Below are 18,145 nucleotides of genomic sequence, written 5' to 3'. Positions count from 1 at the left end.
TCAACATAATCTACTTTAATGCATTCAAGCAATGTTTCAGCGTCATTATCCTGTTTCTGTAGTTTTTTTTTCTGGAAGTGCTGCAAAGTACCTGTTTACAGCTGCAATTGCTTCTTGATTGGACAAAAAATGCTGACCAGCAAGGAAAATGATTTTTGGGAAGAGATGTAAATCCAAGGGCACCAAATCTGAGGAATAGGGTAGATCTAGCACTTCATTTTGCAAATCTTTCAATTTCCACATCGCCAAGGCATTTTAGTGGACAGGTGCTTTGTCCTGATGGAAGATTGTCTTTTTCTTATGCAAGCTGGTCTGTTTTCACAGATGTCCAGTTTTGTTAGAATAATATTATTATTCCCCATTTATAATTTTTCTTTTTTCTAGACAGTTAACAGAATTTTTTTTGCATCCCAAGAAACAGATGCAATGACTATTCCTGCTGATTGCACCTTCTTTGGAGTTGAAGAACTGGCTTCTGTTCACTGCATGGATTGTTGTTTTGATTCTGTGTGTAATAGTGAATGCATGTTTCATCCATTTGTCACATACCAACACAGAAAATCACTCATGTTTTTTATAAAACATGCTAAGCACTGTTCAGAAAGTGTTGTGCAAATGTGTTTTTGATCTTCATGAGCGACACCCATCTTTTGCAAAGCTTTTTCATGTGCATTCTTTTGAAATCCCTACAATCTTAGCAATTTCATGCACTATAATTCGCCTATCTTCCAGAATCATATTGTGTAATTTCTCAACAATTTCCAGTGTGGTTGCACTATCCAGACATCTTTCACATGGATCATTTTTTGATGCCTTCACATGGTTGAAATTGAAGAGTCGCACCACACACATAATCCATGAATGAATTTCAATCAGCATCAAATCTTTTACAAAGAATTTTTATCACCACACGATACTCAATTTTCTCCCATTTCCAACAACACATGCACTGTGTCTGATTCAGATGGCTGCCTACAGCCAATTGCTGGATAGAATATTTTCACGTGGCACCTTCTAACAGTTGTATCAACATGCCGGGGAAAATTGTGTGACTAGTACTGTGATCTATGGACAAGCCCAAGAACTTTTCAGATCACCTACACATAATTTTTCGTATGCCTGTAGAGATCAAAAATGTATTTTTAATTTTATGTCCAGCCATACTCTATAAGAAAAAATGATCCACCAAAACCAGTAAAAATGCTGCACATTAAAAAGTGTTGTTTTTTTTTCTGTATTTTAAAATAGTTATTTATTGGTTGGCAGTGGGTCTTTTTTTCTTGTTTATGGTTGGCCATTAAAAATTAATTTAAAAGATATCCGAGTACTACTGACTTAAGAAAAAATTTACTGGAAAAAAATAGTTTTTCTAAGATGGTGCTCCTATCATGTTTAATTCAGTCATGTACTTAATTTTCTTAATCTCAACATTTGTAACTTCTAACCTGAGTACAGGTAAAACTAGTCAAAAAGTGGAGATAATTGTTCAGTCTTTGGTTAGATTTTTTAGCCTACACATTGACATCTTTTTTCTTGTTTTTTTCCATAATTTAACTATGTTGCCAAATTGTTATATTAGAAAACAAACACCTCATACTTTACTTTCATAAATAAATAAACCATATTTATTATTTTATTGTTTATATATTTGGGATTTGTCCATAAAATTTTTCCAGTTTCTTTTTAAAAAGGCAGCATATTAATAAAATGACAATGATGGACCCTGATTTTGCACCTCTGCATAGTTCTTCAATAGACAAAAAGTGCTTATTATTATTGTTAATATGTTTACTGGCTGTGTACATCTGTATTTTACAAAATTATTTTAGAATTGTACATAGTTGATTAATTTTAAAAAGTTTTCCGTATAAATATTTAATGATCTATTTTCATGTATACCTAAATAGTTATAAAATATATGTATTGTTTGGTTGACAGATTGAAGAAAAGAAACGGAAGATTAACCAAACTAATTCAAATTCCAAACAAAAGGGCAAGAAAGTAAAAGTGGAATCTGACGAGGTAAATTTGTAATTTTTTGATAATATTTTACTTGTATAATATTTTACTTGATATAATAATATGCTATGTAATGTAATTATGAACAAGTGGGACAAAGGCCAAGAATGATCCTGTGGAGTGAATGTTATTTTTCTCTTAAGTTCCTTAGATGTACTTTCAAATACTAGTTATCTACATTGTTTGAGGAAAAATCTATTCGCATTAAAATGTAATCGTGAAGCATAATTTCCCTCATTACTTACTACTAACCAGTTACAGATTACACAGTTCTTGTGGTAAAATAATATAAAAACAAATAGCAGAATTTAAATTCTCAGATTTAGTTTAAGGGACAAAATTGACATGCATTCATTCATATGTATACCAATTCTAATCATTTCAAAGCAGCACTATATTATTGCTCTTTATTTTTTGTATTAAGCTCAAGATAGACAAATCAGTCTTGAATTTACCAATTAAGGTAAATGTTTCTAATTATGTTTTTAATCCACTTTGCTCAACTACAGTTACCAACTTGCAGAATCAAAAATCCTTGTTTTTAACTAATTATTTGCTAGTTTATTATTATTCTTTAAATATGTATATATATATGTTTACCTTATTTTAAATAAATAGTGTGGTGCATACTGTATACTGCTTACCTCACGTACACTCCTTTCTTTAACTGTTTTTTTCCTCAAAAATGAGAAAGTTGAATTGGGCCTCATACATATATCGGCATAGAATGTATGTACTTTCAAGTTTGGGATTTTATAAAAATAAAAAACTCGTCAGGTTTTATAAACAAATTGTAAAAAATGTATCTAGAGGGTAAATATTGTTTTGTAATTAATATAAGCTTTCAACAAAATAATTTATTACATAGAAGAGTAACTACTTTTTCACAATTTTTAAGGCAATTTTCAAATTTTGTAATCAATTTTTTCATTTCTTCCTCAAAGAAAAGGTCAGGACTGTAAGGTGGATATACAAGATCAGATTTGGTCTAATTGCTTGGTTTCATGAAACTCTGTCAACATTTTCGGCATCTAGCAAAAGTAGAATTTCTGATATCCTAGGTTTTATGTTGAATGATTTCATTCAGAATTATTCATTAAATTTCAGGAAATTGTACATAATAAAAACACTGTAAACTTTATTTTCTTCAGTTTTTCATTCACTGGTGTAACCAAAAATTATTTCCGCTCCATTGCTCATCATGCACATTAAGTGCAACAGTTCAATGAGGGTTGCAATCAGCCCTCATTGAACTGTTGCACCCATTTTCTAACCATTCCATCACATATAACATTTTTCACCATAAAAAAATGTAATTTACTGAAATATCTGCTGGTTTGACATTTCTCTCATATTTAAATGGTTATGGCATTTAAATAAACAACATTTATTCGACTGTAAATAAACTTCTGCTTTTAATGGTGTCTGCCAAACAAGTGAGAGAATTTGGTGCACATGCTCAGTGATAAAAGGAAAGTAACTACTTGCTAGGTACATCTCTTATCGCTTTATAAATTATTTTATGCTGTCTTTGATATTAAAAAAAAAAAAATTAATATAACAGTGAAAACATTTTAAGATTTTAAGCAGCATATCTTGACAAAGATTGACCAGTTGTGTTTTACACAACTATTAGCCTATTCTGGTAACCATACCACCTACAAAATTTTAGATCAATATGTAATCAAGAGTTTTTGCTCATGTTTGTAAAACTATTATCTTTCGATCTACATAAGATATGTATTATTTTTAATTGATGAATATGACGTTTGATTATTTGAACTTATTTCTAAACCTATCTAGGGTTGTTTATTTCTTAGTAATCATATTGCTTAAGTGAGGCAATTGAAAGAAGAAATCCAGTTCTTTCTCTTATCTAATTGTTGGCCAACCCTTTGCCAAACTGTATATATTAGGAGTATAATTGTAATACATATCTGTACCTAGGAGCTAGTAAGAACCAGACCACCCAAAATCCATTTAGAATTAAGAAAAGTAGGTTTTTTACTCACTTTAATTTAGTTATCAACTATGAAATAATTACTAAAAAGGAACATTTATTCAGTGTTCTTTTTTAAAATAGAATCTGTGTTTGACCATACATTGAAATAAATTAATCTTTTAAACATTTTGTATTCAATGTAATAGGATAGTTCTTTTTTTTTGTTTTTTTTTTTTCATATTTTACCTACCTGATAACACAGCCGACTTGGATTTATTTAAAATATCCTTTTCAGAATATTTAGATCTTATTGAATCTGGTCTGAAAAATCATTTTCTTTACACACCTCTTTAACTTTAGTTAATATGTGTATTGCAATTCACAAGTTATAATTTGTTCATCAATACAGTCTTCATTTAGTTACAATTATCTTTTTAATAGATTTAAAACTTCAATTTTGCTTCTGTCATCATGTTCACATAGCACTTGCCATTTACTCTAAATTTATGTGAGCCTTGGCTTTCATTTAACATTTTATCATCCTTAGTTTTTTGTTGGACTAGTCAGATACGTTATTAATTTGTTTGTCTTTCTGTTTCAGTTGTTTTTTAACCAAAGCCAACAGTCAAGTTAGGCGTAATGGTCAGAGGTGAAATTCCCCTACCTTTGAAGTACTATATATTTATGTTTTCAAATTCAGTCATTTTACTAAAGGTCAAATAAAAAAATTCATCTTCAGCAAATGTTTAATCAAATTTTCATATTCAACATTTTAAAATAATGATTAAGAAAAGTAACCTTGTCCCAAGCTTGTACATCGTATAGTTTCAAAGATAATATGATTTTACAAATGGAATAATAACTAAAAAAGTTGAAATGCTAAATTTCAACTTTTAAATTTGAAATGCTCTGTAGGCCTAGGTGATAGGTTAGCATATGTAAAAATTTGAATATGTAGTGGTATATTTTTTGTACCAAACAATCTGTCAAAAAGGACAACATTGATAAGAAATCAAAGTAGCTCAAGAGTATTGTACCTTTATTGGACAGTTTTATTTTTATAAAACTAATTTGACTCTACGTAATGTGCCAGTAATAAAATTTTCACTTTTATCAGTACTGCGGTTGCCATTCAGTGAATAAGCATTACTTACCTCTGTGAGTGATTTGTAGAATAGTAAATAATAAAAATTAATATGATTCAAAAATGGGCTGATTATTATGTTTCATCAATCATAACCCTCAAAGCTAGTGTGTTCCGCTGTTAGTGTTTCCCTTCAGTTATATTGTCAATCTTCTGCAATGATGCTACATAATGGGTAATTTGCAACTGATTTAAAACGCATTTGTGTTTTATGTTGATTACTTAAAACTGAGCAGAATTGACAACTACTAAGTGTGTGTTGTTAAGTAACATTTTTCTCTTTTGGAGCATAACGTTTTGGCATGCATATATTTACTGTTATTGTGGGTAACAACAGATCATTGTAGGAAGATTGTTCATCATGGCCCATTTTTATTTTTATTTAGATGCTAATTGTTTATTAACCAACTTATTTAATGAGTCCTTCATACAACAAAGAAAAATTTTCTTTTCTTACATATTTCTGTATCAACATGTAACACCAAAAAAAAAAAAATAATAAAATAATCATATGCTATTTGAATTTGTAATTTATGTTTTGCTATTCTGTTATGGCAGTTTAATTATGGTTTTATGTTAATGTGTTCCCAACAAGTCTTATTAGTTTTCTTCTTAACTTTTGAATAGTTGTAAATATCAAGATGGTTTTCATAGCACTTTCTATGCCATAATACCAATAGTTAAACAGTATCTGATTTTCCATGTACTGAAACGTGCTAATTGTGGAAGGACTAGGCAATTTTTATGGTAAAACCATAAGTGGCGATTTAATCATTGTAAGTAGTGTAAATAATATATGTAGAAGTACATTACGGTCTTGAGCTAAGAGGTAATGCCACACATTTTTTTTACAATATTAAAAAAATTTTAAATATTAACTGATAAAAACATCTCAACCAATTATGAAACATCTACTAGTGAACCAGTGTTTTCTTTGAAAAAACCACAGTAATTACATTACCTAACTGGCCATCTTAATGGACTGATCTGAGCTCTAGAAACACACCACTTAGTTGAAATAGACTTAGTAATAGTGTCATGTGCCCTTCCTATCAAAATATTTTATAACTCCCTTAAATATTCATTCAAATATTTCTTCAAAGTTTAATATTTAAGTAATTAATAATAAGTGCAATGAACATTTTAATTTTTCCTCTTCAATATTTAAAAGTTTAAGATGAGGTGGTTAAGGAACTTTTTTGTGTGTAAGTTTACAAGTTCAATTTACAGATGCAACTAATGTGTTGTTTGTTGTTGTTTTGTTTATAGAAGTAGAAGTAAAGATGGAGATATTTTTAGATGCAAGGGACTGACAAGATAGAAAATCTGCACTGAAAACTGACTAGAAAAACCTTGGAATAATGATTATTTTCAAATATTCTGCTGATGCTGCTCCAACAGATTGGATATCTTTGTTCCTATATCGGTGTTGAAACTGTGTACGTGTACTATTTTTAAGTTAGTCAGGGTAAACAAAGTGCAGATTTTTGTATTATATATAATTATTTGTTTTGGTTTTTTCTGTGAAGATTGTTTAAAATGTGATGTTACAAGTCGGTTATTCAATATTTTAAACTGCAAGTGGTGGACTTTTTGTTGTGAAGTGATTGATATAATGTTCATAAACTGTTTTTAAAGGGAGGTTTGTAATCCATTTTATTCAACTTATCAAGTCTTGAGATTTCATGATGTAAAATATAATCTTTTACTATTATTTTTTTTCTTTTTTATTATCAATTAAGTAAATCAGTTTTTAAAGACTTATATTTATAGTGTAATTTGAGGATGCAGTACCTAATTAAAGTTTTGATATCCTAATCCTTCAGTGTTTGTAATATTTATCATTCCATTCTTTAGTGAATTTATTTCTTAAATAATTTTATTAAGTCTAACAATTTCTTCTAAAGATTAATACCTTTTAATTTTCTTTGATACAAAATGTTTATTTTAATGCATCAAATTCTTTTTCATAACTGCCAACATTTATGCTGCTTAAAAATAATTCTGAGTATAGAGATAATGTTTTAAGTTATTTCTGTTATGAATATGTACAAACATTATGTTAAACATTTATATATAAAGTATGATCTTTAAAATTCAAATGCATAATTTTTAATCCCTTTCATCTATCTAATTAGAAAAGAATATTTAAAATTACAAAATTTTCAAGGTTACTTTTTATAGGCAAAAGAATTATAGGCTTAGGCTCAAATTATAGCTGCTTACAAGCTCCCAGTTGAAAAGCAGAGATATTACTATTCCACCATGGAAGTTAAAATCTGTATGTGAAGTTACTCATTAAAGTGGATTTTTTTTTTGGCTTGAAAAGGGGGCAGTGGGAAATGCACAGTATAAGAAAGTTAAGATAAATTATGAAGGAGAACAAGCTGATAATCCACCTTTTAATTACCAGTTTCACAAGTACTAGGTAGGTTCTCTACAACTTCAACGACATTACACAAGTAAATCATCATAGAGTGAACTTTGACAAAATATCAGTATTTCAATTATCAAAAGGGGAATTTTCTCTGCAGATATATTCATACATAGATTACTTTATGAAAGTACTTATCTTTTAATCACTTTGAAGATCTCACATAGATCTTGAAACTGATTGAAAAATGTAAATTCATATTTTTTGTTATGGTTATTGAAATAAAATTAAATTTAATGCTATTATAGTTTGTTTCTAAAGCTATTATTTCCATTGCTTGTTTTAATTTTGTGTTCATATAAATCAATATAATTTGAGTATCATAACATCAGAAGTATTTTTGCAATATGGAAGAGGTAGTAATAGTTTGAAATCCTTTTAAATTCCAATAAAATAGATTTTGAAAATATGCAATAAATTTTAAGCATGTTAAAGAAAAATTCTATTAAGAATATTATACACTTCAGAAAAGAGAAAAAATCTCACCGTATCATTTTTTAGAGAAAAACTTACAAAAGTAAACAAGTGCATACTAAACATCCATTATTTTAACAATACAATACCTTAACCAGATAAGTCGTAACACGGCACACCTGTTTTCTATGACGACATCGTTATGAAGTAACTTATCGATATTTTCTTATCATTATTGGCTATTACACTGGCTATGAATAGTCATAATTGTGATTTTTTTTTATCAGTAACTTCAAAATAATCGTAGACATCCTGAACGACTGTTTATTCTGAAACCATGATTCTTGTTCAGTAATTGACAGATCTGATGCTCATTAACACCTTAAGCAAATTAACAGATATTTTTTGTCATTCCAATAATGGCAATGGAGTTATAAATTTTGTGGTTATTTATGTAATTATAGAATTGTGTACAGATTGATCATTCGGGATCCTGCAAAAGTCAATTGTTGGGATTACTGTGCTGGTTGAAGTTAGCACTGTGTAACCAGTTTTTTCTGATATGATGAGTACAAGTGAATTATATAAGTTCTCTCGTTTTCTTATTATTTTCTTAGACTTTTCTATCTTTTGTGATATTTTTTCTAACCATTTTATCAATGTTATTTGTCGTTTCGATTGTTTTGTCCATTTTTTTTACAGTTGAGAGTGATAAAATGTTACATTTTTCATAAGTATAATGAATGACATTATCAAGAGGGCATATTTCAGTGACAAAGTGGGCTTATTAATTGTTTCTAAACACTGATTTGATCCTATAAAAAGTTTTCTTAACATCAAATCCTGTTGTCTAAAATAGATAAGTGATATAATATTTTTTTTTAGGATGACATCTCAAGGTGAAATGTTATCAAAATTCAGGTGGGATAAATATTTAGAACAACTTTTTAATTCCTTCATGGATTATTATGAAACCACCAGATCTCACTAGTAGATCACATTCAAACATTTGAAGTGGAAAGAACATTGTACCATCTGCCAAGAGTGGGAACAGTGGAAGTAACAGAAAAATCATTGTTTTAACTACAAGATTTTTCTTCAGATGCACTAATTGAACTTGTTGCAAGTGTACAAACAAATACTTAGCAAAACTTTGCCCTAGTTATAGTTTGCCATATGACTGTCTTGAAACAGTTACCAGAGAAATGTTAGCTTTCTTAGGACTGCTATATCTAGTCAGCATAGAGAAAGCATAGCACCTAAATGTGTAGTAGTTATGAGCTACTGATGGGAGTGCTTTCAGAGTGATAATGTCAAGAAAAAGGTTTCTTTTGTTTTGTATTCAATCCAATTGATGAGCCGCTGGAGGCCTTTAGAAGCAGGTGTAAGTTTTGACCTGCAAAATATATGTCATTAAAATTTATGCTTTAGACCAGATACACATGTTTTATACACATTTAACTAGAGATTTATTTGGAAAACAGCCTGATTGACCCTCTAAACTTGACAACAATGTAAGTTTTATTGTTGAGAGGATATCTGAACCTGTCTAAATACAGGCAGAAAGATAAGTGTGGATAATTTTTTTTACATTTTTGCTGTTAGCAATGTAATTTTTGGAATATAAGAATTTGTTTTCAAACAAGCTTATTTTAACAGTTAGTATAAACCAACAAAGAAAAATAAAGTGCAGGTAATCCAGCCAAGTCAGGGTTTATAACTTTTTGTAATCTAATTCAGGTATGGATGTTGTAGATGAAATGAAATACGCATATTCAGTGTCTAGAATAAGTTTGTAAGTTAAACACGTAAAGATCGTAATTGTAATTTGTAAGTAGTACAAATTTTGACATTGGAGGAAGAAAAAAATCTTTGGAGTACAAGAGGAGAAGGTGTGAAGGTAGCTGTAGTGAAATAAGACTTGGGTTTTGCTGTTACGTCCACAAAGGAAAAATAAGTGGACAGCTACTAAAATAATTATCTGTTAAATTTCTGATTAGGTCAGTTATTGTTTTGACCCAATTCAAATGGCTCGTTAGAACATACAAAAGGTTCTAGTTTCTGCATTCCACAGTAAATAATCATGTGTGCGTGAAATGTGCAGGATTCACACAATGCATAGATTTTTAGTTCATATTTGGCTGGTTTCTTTGCCATATATTGCTTAAAACTAAAACTGGTTCAAAATCCAATTAGCATTTCATCAATAGTAAAAAATTCCCCTTGGTTACATGTAGTTTGGCAGTTTGATACAGAAGTATCAGAAAACTTCATAATTTGGGCTAGTTTGTCAGTGTTAAAATGTTGAACTCAAGTATTTATATCATCAAATCTGAGGCTTCTCAATAAAAATGGAAAACGATTTTCACTGAAGTTTGCCTGGAGAATTGTTATCCCAGTGCCATTATCAGTAAAAAAAATTCTGACAAGTTAGTCCAATTACCTCGTTTTGCAGCCAACAAAAATATACCAAATGCAGGTACTATTCCCGTTCTTGTAGTTTTTCTATGGTCTCTTTCACAGCTATAAGGATGAGCTAATCTTTTCTTGTCAGGAAAAATATTTGTCTATTTTACAATATTATTCAAAAAAAGCAATCCAGCTCTGTCTGCAAAGCAAATCCAACTTTGGTGAGAAGGTCCTTTAGGTCCAGAAAAAAACTTCAGTACGATTTTTTTTTTTTGTTTTTGACTTGTAACAGGATCACAGGTCAATAATGAGTAGCCGTCTTTACCTATGAAGATCAGAAGTTTCATTGACTTCATCATCATTCAGTGTTCAAATCGACTTCAGAATCATTATAACTATAAACACATTGTAAAAAGAACCAAGTAGAAATATCTACTTATTTTAGTTTAAACGAACAAAGACAAGGAGCCATATTGGTCAGAGTGAATGGTTGTTTTATCAACAGGGACTCATGTAGGCGGCAGGTGGCTGCCTGCAGACCCTTCAGAATTTATCTTTTTCTTGCCACTCCAACTCCTTACAAAAAATATTGAAAAGGTGGCCAATCTCTCACTTACACAAGTGCTTGAAGGTTAATAGACATCTAATTTTTCATCATCTTCTGAGTCACTGGGCAGAATATCAGGGTCTGCATCTGTATCATGCGAAAAAGATACTTGATAAGTAATAGTTGTCTATAAGTTCATTGTTATCCAGCTTTCAAAATCTGGAAGATGTAAATTGTTTAAAAGCTCCTCAGTCAACCGGAATTAAAAAAAAAAAATCCATAATAACATTGTATTTTTTGGAAAAATATTATAAAAATGTGCTAATATTTTGAAATAGTTATAGATTTTTATCGAAAATTTTGATTCAGAAAGAGAGTGCTTTATTTATATAGATATATTGTAAACTGTCTCCATGCCTGGATTACAGTACTTATGAATATAAATATTTATACTACTAGTTTTAAAAGAAACTACCCAGATAGTTTTTTTTTTGTTAAATCCTGATATCCCTTTAAAAGTACATAAGATTTACCATCAAAACAAGAAAAATGAATAATTATATATTTTAAGCATATTTAAAAAGAAAACTTGTAACTTTTACATATTTCAATTGCTTCTGCAAAGAAAATCAGGTGTATTCCTGCTGGATGATAACATTTTGTAAAACAACATTAAAAAATGATTGACACCTAAAGCATAGGTCTTTGTAAACAAAGAACTATGTAAAACTAGGAGAAAGGAAGTGCTGCAGTTTGCAAACATTAGTGAAATTGAACGAAACATTTGAATATAGCAGCCTTTTAAAGGACATAAATTTTTACTACTGTAACTAGTAAGAATTATCAGGGCTGAATGCTGACTAAATGTATTTCCTTTTAATAGAGAACATTAGGCATTTAGTCCATCCCAACCCTGTAGTGGAAGACCCACCCACCTTATGGTGATTCCAGTCACCACACCACCTCCTCCGTTCCAAGCCCAGAGGTCGTCTTTAGACCCTCTAATCGATTACATCTTGCAATCATTAGTCAGGATGCCACTGATGCAAATGCTTAGGCAGACAATTACATCAGTAAAAATTATCTTTGCTTTAGGCTTCTTTCAGACATCTTCACTCCTTATTTTCCTAGAATATCACCCGCTGAACTAGCTAACAGAGTCCGCAGAAGCGTGAACCCCACCACTAGTCCAATTTTAATACCAATGCTTGTGATTAAATGCCTCAACCATGAACTAACAAGTCAATATAATGCTAAACTCATGCCGTTCAAAAAGTGTTATACGTAACAAAATTCAGACCTACATTCCCATCACTCATTATAAAGATCATACCTTAAGACTGCCCTCAGCAAGACAGTTGTTGCATGTACTATCATGCCCTTCGTAGAGCAGTCAACCCCCCTGCCAACAGTGGCTCCATCACTTGACATAAATGCTGCTTTTGAATTAACTGAGACTTGTTGCCAAATTCTTACCCCCTAGCCACCCGGAATCCTAGTTTAAACACCTTCACTCGATCTACGTAATGCAAGGAAACCAGCTGCTATCAACCATTCCCCATAGACCTTCCTTTTAACTGTGAGCTCCAGAAAGGATCACTCATTCAAGTTCTTAACTACTCTGAAATGTTCAGCCTCGTACTGGGGACCTTTTTTTTTTAAACCTCCAGGTCTGCAGTTAAGCATTTTTTTCCACAGAGGATGAGGTGAATGTTTTGTAGCGTGTGTGAAAAATGCCATGCCTTACTGGGATTTGAACCCAGGACCTCTGGGTGAAAGGCTGAGATGCTACCACTCGTGCCACGGAGGCTGGCAGGCATTAAGACCTGAATCTACTAAATAAAATCTAGCCAATTTCTCGTGGAAAGGAATTGTGTAATATACTAATGGGAAAACCCACCTAACCGCATGCAAATCAGATGTAATTGGAAATATGCCATATGAGTAATGACCAACAGGGGAGTCATCCCACCTGGCCTGCCAAGATGTAAAACCCTGGTCTTCAAATTCCCGCATACGCTAAGAAGTAAGAAGACCACCCTGTTTGGAAATGTAACATTTAGTCCAACAATTTCTTCAGGACTAAGAAGATTAAAGACAGATTTGAAAGTAAGTGAATTGGATGTGGAACACTGATTAAAAATAATGTATCTATCCTTAATATTAACAAATTACATTTTCATTCTGAAGGAAATTTCAAAAACTGTATTCCAATTAAAAATAGTTGGCTAAAAATTACAAGTGGTGGAGAACATAAATTAATATAAAAACTGTAAAATCATAAAAATAAATATGAATGAAGTAAAAATTGGATCAAAACACAATCTGCATCTTTATTTACCCACCCTCAATCTCATATTCAGATTCATCAGCATCTGTCATTGCATGGCCAAAAATTCAGTTATAGTAAAATATCATTTGAGGATCATTCTCCCACTGTTCACCAAAATATTTTTTTACTGCAGTTCAGCAGAACACCATGCTGCAACAATGGCAATTCAAATTTTACGCCTTTTTTCGAAACTGTCTTTTCTCCCAACGTCTGTACTATATCAGGGCTCTTCTTTTACAAATATTTGACTACCTGGAACTGTACTATGAGTAATAATGTATTTCTTTGTGGTGGAAAACGTGCCATTATTAATAGATAATTATGGAAAACTGCTTTCCAGTTTAAGATATTGCAAACTTCAGACATCTTGTTCACAGTTCCACGATTGGAAAAAATTCCTAAGTATTGATCAGAATAGATTATTGTATCCATCTTTGAAATTTCCTTTTCAATTCTGCTGAAGACATGATCAGGTGGCATGAATGATTGATTGGCTTTGTACTTTGAAAGTCAGAATAATAGTATTTTTTTGGAATGGAGCTTCAGTGATCAACCAGTACTGGAACATGCAAATCATTGAATTATTACAGTTTTCTCCCACAACTATCTGCTAAAAGTTTACTGTAAAAATACCTTAAAAATTTGTGTTCTTCAAACAGTTGAGATAATTTCATTTGAGCCTTTCTTAGATTGTGCTGCGTTCCAAGAGTATAAGAATACCTGATCTTTTGGTTGTTTTGTCTTTTGAAGTTCCTTGACAAACAGTAAAATTATTTTAAGTAAGACTGCTTTAGTAGCAAGCCTGATCTGTTATTTTCGTAGAACTTGGCTCTTCTGGCGATCAAAAGACAATACGAGTTCATCTTTTTTTGTAATAAAGAGTAAAAAGCATCTGCCCTTTTCTTATGAAGTAGGAATTCAGTCTGAATTGAATTGTCGCCTGCTTCTAATTTAAGTTCAAATTGGATGCATTTGTCCATAACTGGTGAACCAAAGCTGAGATTAGAATCTTTTACAAAGATGTAAAAATACAAATTTTGAGTTCTGCATGTTTCTTGAAAGTTAGTTATTGAGAGGTAATTTGGGAATGTTTCCTCGCAGTATTTGGTGACCTGCAGTAGGTGTTTTCTGAGGGCAAAGGCGCTCGTCATGAATGACTACAGCAGACCTTTTACTTGCAAACAAGTGCGATTTGTGGTCCCTTTCTCTATTCTCTTTGGCAAGTTTACTTGATTTAAAATGTTTACAAATTTGTGCAGTTTTTTCGGTAATACTTAATATACTACAGTGAGTTTTTTTGCGAACTTGAACCAATGACATCTTCCCAAATTGTTTGTGTGAGATAAAGTAGCGATTCCAGTTTCAGTGGATTGCTCCCATTTGTACCTTTTTCTCGCTGTATATTTCAACTCATAATTACCCTGAACTGTTTTATCTTTTGTAGAATAGAAACCTGCACAGAATTTACAAATGTCTTTCATTGATAAAAGACTGAATTTAAAAACACTGTTGATATCCCTGTACTCTGGAAGTTTAGAAAAATTTTTTGTAGCAAATACTATTTTTTGCAGTCTTTTTCTACTTTCCAACATCTCTTTTGACGTTTTCTGGCCTTATTTTTAGTACAAGGAGTAACTTTCATACCTTGCATTAGCTGTTGCTCTTCCTGGGACTGAGGTGAACTCCTCCCATGGTAGGCTGACAGTGCAACACAAATTCACTTCAAAAGAGTAAATAATGTTGTAAGCTTTAATAATGTACTTTATTAACAAAATGGCGCTAAATCAACAAAAGATAAATAATAGAGCGCAAGTTCCAGTAATTTCTTTATATAAAATAACTTGTTTTATGTAGACTGTTCTGAAGTGATATCACAACACATTTCTAATAGTGAACAAGAGTAATAATAGTTTTAAAATATTGTTTTACAGTTTTATTCTCTATGTCTACATTGTGAATAAGAGACACTTTTGAAAAAAAAATGGTTGCTCATTTAATCTTCCACACTTGATAGGGAACAGTCTGATTCTAAATTTCTGACATTTGTGCTGCCTGTGATCTTTTGTGGATAAAAGATATTTTGGAATCAACACTGGCTTCTAAACACTAACTTTAATGTTTAATAGTATTCAGGCCATTTTGAAATGCAAGGAGAGGACATTTGAATAGAGAAAGATATGAGGAATATCGTACAACCAATAACTCAATTTTAAAAATGTTTGTATTAAAGTCGTTTTAGTAATGAATGACAACTACTTCATTTTGTTTATTAACAAATTAAGGGAAAATGTGTAGTTTTTCGCCAATAGCAGCTTTATTTTTAATTGCATGTAAAAATAAAATGCACCAGTAGATAGCTGAGGAAATTTTGCATAAAAAACGTTGTGGCTACTTTTTTCTGTGAGCAAAACTAAAGATGCTAGCGAGTTTTACAGTTAGCACCAAAATCGCGTTGTGGTATAGTAGCTATGATGCAAACTGGGCATCTTTTCATACTCAGTAAGACTAAAGGGATAGATTAATCATTTATCCATAATTTATTAATTTTTGCTCATAGAAAAAATTGTTCAGGAGTTTTTTGATGCAAAATTGGATTTTCTACTGGTTGGATTTACTTTTTCATTAGATTAAAAATAAACAAAATATTGACGAAAAACTAGATATTTTTCAAAAAACCACTTTTTCCCACAAACACCAAAAAATTTGCAAAATCAATCAAAAGATTAAATATTGATGAATCACATATTTTTACCTAAACCTACGAGGTTGCATAAAAATATCTATAACTATTATAGATTATTTGTTAATAGTGTAAATTTCCATGTGTTTACAAAGTATACTAACATTTACTTCCTAATACTCATTGAAAAATTAAAGTTTTGAAAAAATCATCTGCCATCTTAAAGTACATGTTTTACCATACAAATAACAATTAGAATACTTTTATATCTGAAAAAAACCATAATAATTGGTTTTGAGCGTTACCGAAGATACCAAAATACGCTTTTTCTAAAAATTCACGCAATTTTCAAATATTGATGAAAAAACAAATAAGATATAGAGAATCCCCTATGGAATGAGTAGGAAGTAAGCTCAAGAACTGAATGCTACATCCATTTTTTGCAATTTTTTTATTGTTATAGGCATTTTATCAACAATTTATAAATTTTCACATTAGATCTGGATTAACAGACATCCAGAAATTAAAAATATTTCAAAAATTTGGCTAATTTATAGCCCTGGGTCTTATGAATCTGTACCTTTTTGAATATTTTAATTATCTCAAAAGGAACAGAATATGGAAGTTATTTTATTGAGTGCCAAGTTGTGTTACTTTTTTTTTTCTTGTGTAGCCTCTGGTAATTACCTTTTAGATAATACTTCAGAGGATGATATGTATGAGTGTAAATGAAGCATAGTTTGTAAAGTCTCAGTTCGACCATTCCTGAGATGTGTGGTTAATTGAAGCCCAACTGCCAAAGTACACTAGAACATTTGAATACTAGATCCATGATCTAGTATTCAAATCTGTGTAAAAATAACTGATTTTACTAGGACTTGAATGCTGGAACTCTTGACTTCCAAATCAGCTGATTTGGGAAGACGTGTTCACCACTACCCAGTGGGTTTACGCTACTTGAGTACTGTTTAGCCCACAAGAATAGAATTGCGGTATAAAGCATGCAGTGGGAAGTAGCAGACGACCCCCCTTCGTTTATCTCTCACTCCCTCTCTCTCTCTTTCACACCCATTTATGTAATATCCACAATAAATATTATTTGTGATCAACAACTTTAGTTTACTGCTTTATTATTTTACTTTAATAATTCATTACTTTTGATCAACACACGTTTTGATAACACGTAATAATATATAAGCCTGAATTGTAAATATAAGAAATGTTGAATTATCTGATGGAATAAAAAAATTACTTTCATATAAATATAAATTAAAATAAATTTCATTTTCTTCTGTTATGTTACAGTAAACAAATTCATTAAATATCACATACAGCTCATTTGGGATATTAATATGTATGTATAAACACCAAAACAATAAATTAAAACTGCAGTAACAAATATTTCTTGCTGAAAGAAATATTTTCTTTTTCTGTTTAGTCTGCAGAACCACCGTAAGATTTTTTTTTAATTAGATGTGCAGGCATAGACTGCTATGATCATTTAGCCTGGATGGAAATTTCTAGCGTATGAAATATTCCATGCCCGACCAGGATCTTCAGGTGAAAGGCAGAGATGCTACCACTTGTGCCAGGCACAAGGTTACAGGGGGAGGCCTGTAAGGTATTACTTCAGAGGATGATATGTATGAATGTAAATGAAGTGTAGTCTTGTACAGTCTCAGATAGACCGTTCCTGAGAAGTGTGGTTAATTGAATCCCAACTACCAAAGAACGCCAGTATCCATGATCTAGCCAGTAACAAATACTGGCTAGTATAACTGGTGTATAATACTCATACATACATACAATTAATTGTTTGGATGACTAATAAGTAGGTCTACTAATACTAATAATAAATATAGGACTATGGTACAGAAATAAACTGTTAAGTTCATTTCAAATTGAATACAGTTTATGTTTAGTGCAATACAGTACAGTTTACATTTGTGATTTACATACAGTTTTAATAAGAGAACACAAATTTTTTGCAGTTTGTTGTGATTCATTGTTTGGGTTTAGGAGTACTGTCAAATTTCTGTTTCATTTTGTAAGACCATATTTGTCTTCTTTTTTTTTAATATAGCCTATTTGAAAAATGTCTCTTCATAAAAAAGGCACTACTATACTTAGTCTCAAAAGAAATCTTTTTCCCAGGTAATTAAAATGTGCAATGAAGAAGCTAAAAACAACAAACTTTCTTTACCGTTAAAAAAAGGCTTCTGAA

At 31.0% G+C, this 18,145-nt stretch overlaps 1 protein-coding gene across 1 annotated transcript in view; it reads left to right on the top strand.

The window, feature by feature from the left end:
• The window catches only part of LOC142328867 (nucleoplasmin-like protein), a 31,357-nt gene extending 24,434 nt beyond the window's left edge, over nt 1-6,923 (top strand). Inside the window, exons 5-6 of the mRNA XM_075372995.1 lie at nt 1,939-2,022; nt 6,375-6,923. Coding sequence (XP_075229110.1) covers nt 1,939-2,022; nt 6,375-6,380 — 90 coding nt within the window. The 3' untranslated portion in view covers nt 6,381-6,923. The remainder of the gene's footprint in view (nt 1-1,938; nt 2,023-6,374) is intronic.
• Nucleotides 6,924-18,145: the final 11,222 nt, after the last annotated feature.

The sequence above is a fragment of the Lycorma delicatula genome, chromosome 1 (assembly GCF_047948215.1).
Source record: "Lycorma delicatula isolate Av1 chromosome 1, ASM4794821v1, whole genome shotgun sequence".
In the NCBI taxonomy this organism is placed as follows: Eukaryota; Metazoa; Arthropoda; class Insecta; order Hemiptera; family Fulgoridae; genus Lycorma; species Lycorma delicatula.
This window is presented reverse-complemented; position numbering and strand designations above follow the sequence as displayed.